Here is a 6,074-nt window from a genome sequence, read left to right as displayed (position 1 = left end):
TAAGTGACCACTTCCCAAATTATGAGGGTGTTAGGAAGAAGGATCATGAGAATCATATTTGTATTCTGACATACTCAAGCAAAAAACACAAAAACACTGAGAAATCTTGTGCTTTATGCGAAAACATAATAAAATGTGTAGTCCTTTATATCTAATGACTATGCTCCATGCCAGGGAGACATCGAGTAAATGAAGCCTTGAAACACCTGGTGCCTATAAATCTTCTGTTGTTTGACATGAGATCAGGTTGTCGAATGAAGGGTAAGAATGCAGATCTTCCTTCAGTGTTCCATGTTCAGAAGATGCTCACATAGATATGTTATGATCCATCTCTTCCGTTAGATATCTAATCACGCCTTATTTGGATAGTAAATATACCTGTTTATCAGATTATCAAGTTTGATAAAAATATGATAATAAGTACAAGTTGAAGGTCGAAACCAGGTTAATATTGCTTGTTGTATTTAATTAAGTTCAAGTTGGAAGAATGTAACTTACAGGAAGGAAGGCTTGATATGTCTGCAGTAACTGCACAAGGAATTGTCAAATTCGAGAGTGCTCCCCTTATAATTCCGCAGGGAAAGTAGAGGTGCATTTTCCTTGATTGTGCAAAATTTACAGGCAGTGTTGAAGGAAATGTAGCACCAGAATCCTCTGATATTGAATTTGACACCCGTGAAATCCAGCGGAAACGATTATCTCTCAGTACAAATGTACCCTACAAAAAAATAGTCATGTAGTTAAATTCGTCTTAGAGCTTTAGTTCTTCAATATGAGGTCAAATACTCACTTTATGATCTGTCCTCAGGGTATCTATCTGCTTCTTGAAGATCTTAATCCAGAAGTCTGTGCAGATAAATTTGATTGCTTCTAGGTGATCACTAAATTGTGACCTCTCCATCGTGTACCTAGAAATAAAACGACGAGATAATCAAATCATCTGACTGTTAGCATGCCAATTATAAGGGATCATAAGTTAAAATTCTTATTGCCAGCAGAACCCTCTGTGACAGGATGGAACACAGAACTTCCTGAGCCAAAGTTATACGAAAGTCATGTCAATTACTTATCTAATCAATCCATTTTAACTAATATGGAATAATTCAGATATACTTTCGTGATCATGTCTTATAATTCACAAACTTTCAGATTTCAGATTCAAGTAATAGCTAAGCACATTTTCAATTCAAATTCAAGAACACGGGATCCATGCATGCAGAACACGTAAATATGAGATACATAACATTGTTACACATCTCGACAATGCATCTTTTAAGCATGTAAGATGAAATGTGGGGAACAAACCTACCGTTCACAGAGCTGGTTTCCGACCTGATAACCGATGGCCTCGACAGCCTGAGCCACGAGTTCGGGTTTGCCAGCATAGAAGCCATTGGTATAAGAAGAGACAGTCTCTATAAGCAGAATGTCCAGACAGCTCTCCGATACTTCCTTCCCCATTTTCTGTTCTTCCTCCTGCATGACATGTATTTTGAGCAACACAAACTTGTAACAACAGAGATCATTTCATATGTCCTAGAATAATTTATTGCAGTTGTATAAAGTCACAAATCTTTAAAAAAATCCTTAAAACTATTTTTACAATAATAGTAATTTGATCCACAAGATCAGCAAATCTTCACTAATTGACCTTGTCCTTGTGTTTGTACTTTGAGCACAAAAAGCCAATAGATTTTGTTGAAAATGACAAAACAATAAAATTAGTACACAGATAATTTTTTACAATTCATTAAATTTGCAATAATAGATATATTTTTATTGAAGTGCATCGGTTGCCTATCATATAATTAACATATTAATCTTACAATTAATAAAATAAAATTAGTTAATATGGAAACAGGGGATATATTTTCATCACCATTAATTTTGAAGGGAGTTCGGGGTAGAATTTGAGTATCAGCATATCATTTCTCTTTATAAGTTATAACATAAAATATAGAAAATGCATACACTGTTTTAACTTGATACTCTCTCCGTTTCAAAATGTTAGTCTTTTATGGAGTTTTTTTTCGAACAAATTCTTTTCCCGAGTGATAGAAGATCTTATATCTGCAAATTAACCATCGATATTGCATGGCCTAGGTTGTACTATTGACTGATCAAATTTGTTCAACTGTATCTTTTACAGGTGGATTTTTTCGTCTTGCATGTCTTCGAGTTTTTTCCTCTGCAACTCCAGCTTCCTGCATCTTTCTTGGCACAAAATTCTAATTGAATCAAATTCTTTCTCCTTAGCCTCAAATACTTTTGGCTCAGGCTTTCATGCTGCTCATTCAGTTCGAATCCAATCAACAATTACTGAATAAATTTCTCCATTGAATCGATCATGTTTCTCGCATCTTTGTGCCTTTAAATCCTCACTGATACATTTGAGAAATGCCTCTACTTAATAGTGGACTGGCAATGCAGACAAGTAAAATCAGTTAAATACACACCTCTATTGATATGTTCTTAACTCACGCTCCATCGCTCTAGTGCATAGTACATGCTAATATAGATGAAAGCATCGTACTTTTTGATGAGAAAGATCCCAGAAGTCATCATTTAGTTGGTTGTTTAATATCTTATCCACACATCTGGAGAAGCAAAGAGCCTAAGAATAATAAGGATTCAGAATGCATGATATGTCATATGCTGAAATAGATAGTTCAACCTTATCAAATAGGCTTCTGATTCTTTATTTTCTCCAATAAATACCGTGTTATAATTACACAATCAATTATATTCAAATTTTTCAGATATATGTTGAATGAGGTGTCAATGGGAAAGGGAAGCATTGGTTTTGACATCATTTTTCCGAGAATGCTTGAGTATTCATATGGTCTTTTCACTCCTGTATTATAATCTCAACTACAAAACTGAGACATGGTCATGAAATTTCAGGGGAAGAATGGTTCATTATTTAATTCATCGTCAACTACAGCAACTTGTGTAAGTCACACTCAAAATACTGGTTGTGACACCTTCATGTTGCCAACCTTGATTTTAGTTTTATGTCAGTAACCTCCATGTTGGCTACATATCTTTTGGTGTCCTGATAAGATAATTTTTATCTAACTAAAATAATCAAAGATTTAGATACTATAACCTGCAAGACCTTTTAACCCTTAAAGTTTTGGGGAGTACCGATCAGCCCTCTATATTTTAACTTGGCTGATTTAACTATCAAAATATTCATACCTGATAATCCTTATACCGGGGATAAATGGTTGTTAATTGATGATTTTCCCTTCCGTTAAGTACCATTTTATCATTCTATCTCGATTTGAGGGTAAACCAGGACATAACAAATACTTGGAGGATTGAATCGGTCGAGTTAAAATATTGAGACTATATCGGTACACACCTCCAGACATTGAGGGTTAAAAGGACATTAGCCCTAAAACATACAATAATATATTTTCCACAGTTAAAATTCACTTTCCTTAGAATCCTAGTATAACAGTAGTTTCAGTCAATATAGAGAATAACTGGAAATTTATATGTAACCTATATTAACATTTTATTTTTTTAAGTCTACTACAGTATAAAACATATAACATTCTATTTTCAACAAACATACCTGATATTAAAGTGGTTTGCAACTCTACATATAAAGTCTATTAGTATACAAATTAAATCTGAAACATATCAAGTTTCAAGCAGAGTACTCCATCCAAAAAATCGGACTGTTATTATCCATCATATCCAGTCAAGGCAAAAGATCTTTGTAAGTAATTGGTTGACGAGCATGAGAGTGTAATCATCGACATCGTCTTTCTTTGAAAACATATAGAATATGCAATCAAATTCAATACATTCAGGACCTTCTTCATATATTTATAAGACCAGTCCAAATATTGAAAGGTCATCCTTGTAGATCTATGCATGAAGGGAAGAACACAAAACTTTGAACAACTTTAACAGATAAAATACTTGAGAATCACATATTCCATTAGCACAGAATTTTAAACAATGTTCCCTCTTGAATTTCAGGTAAACGTTGCAAAATGGAGTCCATTCTTTAATGACCAGCTGGTTAGACGTCTATTGTACACATTCTCTTTCTGAATAATAAACAAATTTTGTCTTATTTTGTTAAAGATAAATAGGCAATTCTTCCAACAATTTTCTGTTTCATTGAGTTTATCTCTGCTCATGAATTTTATAAGTGAATGAATCCTTTCACTTAAGAATTTTATTCATTGTTGATCACATGGATAATGAGTTTCAAACTATTTGATGAGTAAGTCATCAATTTTATCTTCAAAATTAAATTGTAAAGCATCACTCTCTGAAACGAGCATCAATCAAAAACTTTTCTAGTAGAGTTAGTTTGGTGTTTAGATCCTCTGGAAATCTAAGATACAAATTATCAAATGATTGAGAAACATTAAAGGACAAATAATAATAGAGTTAATAAACCATGTTTCTTAAATCACTTTCATGTATTTTCTCGTAAATTACTAATTATTTTACCGTTGCATTTATATATAGTTTAACTGTGTAGGTATATTAATTTTCCCCCCAAAGTTAGCTCATTTTCTAGTGAGGAAATTAGAAATATCCACACATGAACACCTTTGATCAAAAAATCTACATTCATATCACTGGTAGAAATGTTTGTACCTTTTATTTTTGTTTTCTTCTTTCAATAAAACTTGTTGATCTCCCAAAAATCTTCTTTGTCGGGTAAGATTAACCTTTTTTTTCTTAAGTTTTTGACGTTAGTTTGTTTTTCCGGATCTAAAGATTTGAAGCCTTTTCCGATTTGGCAATTTTTTTCCAAGATCTCAATTCCACGAAATTACGGATTTCTCGTTCTTCCCAGTGATTTTATTCTCGAAAGTGGTCTGAGTTATCTTGTTTTTGTGGGTTTGTTCCTCAGATCTAAGGATTGTCTTGGTTTAGTTAGTATTTTATTTTCGCAATTGCAAATCTATGGTTGCTAGTTGGTCACGTTTGGTTTTGGTTTTCTTGTTGTCTCACCGTTTGTGTGAGTATGGCTCTTGATTTGGTATTGAAAGTTGTTAGGCGATTGCATTTTCAGTCGATTGCTCAAACTGGTTACAGCGGAAGCGAAAGTGGCGAAGCATGTGTATATATCATCTTCAACAAATCACGTGATTTAATCTCAGAGAATAATGGATTAATCAGTGATTGTTTCTGTATTTTGTTTGTTCGACGCAACTGTTTATGTAGATGTCGTATGGCTTTTTATTATTGAATTAGCTCTTTTATCAACAAAAAAAACTACAATATCATGAATATAGTAGAATGTCTTTAGTGGGTTTCGAACCCGTAACCTACTCTGATAGTATTTTTAGGATCAAATGCTTATCATTAAACAAAAAAACAACTACTTGTGGAAAAGACGCAACTATAACCTTTATAGCGTAGCAGTCAAGCAGTCAGCGTCACGTTTCGATTTAGAGAGATGTTGGATACCCAACAATATCTGAGTTGACGTAACAATAATCAAAAAAATTTTGTCCTCTTAATTGGCAAAATTAAGATTACTTTAACATCCACTTACCAGAGTAACTTATATGCCAATTTAAATGGCATAAACAATGTAACATATATCAAACTCGCAACCGGTTAGACATGACACATCTATTAATTTTTGCCCCATTTTAGAATCTTTACTATGTGTTAATTGCTTTCTCACTACTTAAAATTGTGTCTCTATATGATTGAAAACTTTATGTAGATACCCTTCTTGATTTAAAATAATTTTTTCACTTTTCATCTATATATTTATCTAAAACTTGTTATTAGGCTCCAATATGATGTTTTTCAACATATTTTTGTAATTTTTCTCTAACAATATATCATCCACATATACATATAACATTGTAAATGAAATTTCATTTTTCAAAATGTAGACATAATTATCTGACTTATCTTAACAAAATCAAATTGCACTACAACCTCATCAAAAGTGAGGTTCCAATCTCTATTAAAAAAATCAAGTTGAATCTCTTGATCATTGATTTCCAACCTTATTTTGTCTTTCATTTATAACATAATGATCTGCTTTATTAATCTCATTTGGATCTTGGTCAACATAT

The 6,074-nt window shown here is 32.7% G+C and overlaps 1 protein-coding gene across 1 annotated transcript; it reads right to left on the bottom strand.

The window, feature by feature from the left end:
- Positions 1 to 346: 346 nt before the first annotated feature.
- On the bottom strand, positions 347 to 1,461 carry LOC108201403 (uncharacterized). The gene is made up of 4 exons (XM_017369689.1): positions 1,310 to 1,461; positions 791 to 908; positions 499 to 718; positions 347 to 378 (listed from the first exon to the last, which is right to left on the bottom strand). Exons 1-4 carry the CDS (start codon positions 1,459 to 1,461, stop codon positions 347 to 349), a joined length of 522 nt encoding a protein of 173 aa, XP_017225178.1.
- Positions 1,462 to 6,074: the final 4,613 nt, after the last annotated feature.

Source organism: Daucus carota, chromosome 9 (genome assembly GCF_001625215.2).
Source record: "Daucus carota subsp. sativus chromosome 9, DH1 v3.0, whole genome shotgun sequence".
Classification (NCBI taxonomy): Eukaryota; Viridiplantae; Streptophyta; class Magnoliopsida; order Apiales; family Apiaceae; genus Daucus; species Daucus carota.
The sequence above is the reverse complement of the archived record's forward strand: the minus strand, read 5'-3'. Positions and strand labels throughout refer to the sequence as shown.

What these genes read in the sequence shown, in the direction of transcription:
- LOC108201403 (XM_017369689.1), bottom strand. Translation starts at nt 1,461, where the DNA reads ATGGGGAAGGAAGTATCGGAGAGCTGTCTGGACATTCTGCTTATAGAG. An exon ending in GGAAACCAGCTCTGTGAACG is followed by an intron (nt 909 to 1,309) that starts GTAGGTTTGTTC and finishes TTTTATTTCTAG; the next exon opens with GTACACGATGGAGAGGTCAC. An exon ending in CATATCAAGCCTTCCTTCCT is followed by an intron (nt 379 to 498) that starts GTAAGTTACATT and finishes TCTGATAAACAG; the next exon opens with GTATATTTACTATCCAAATA.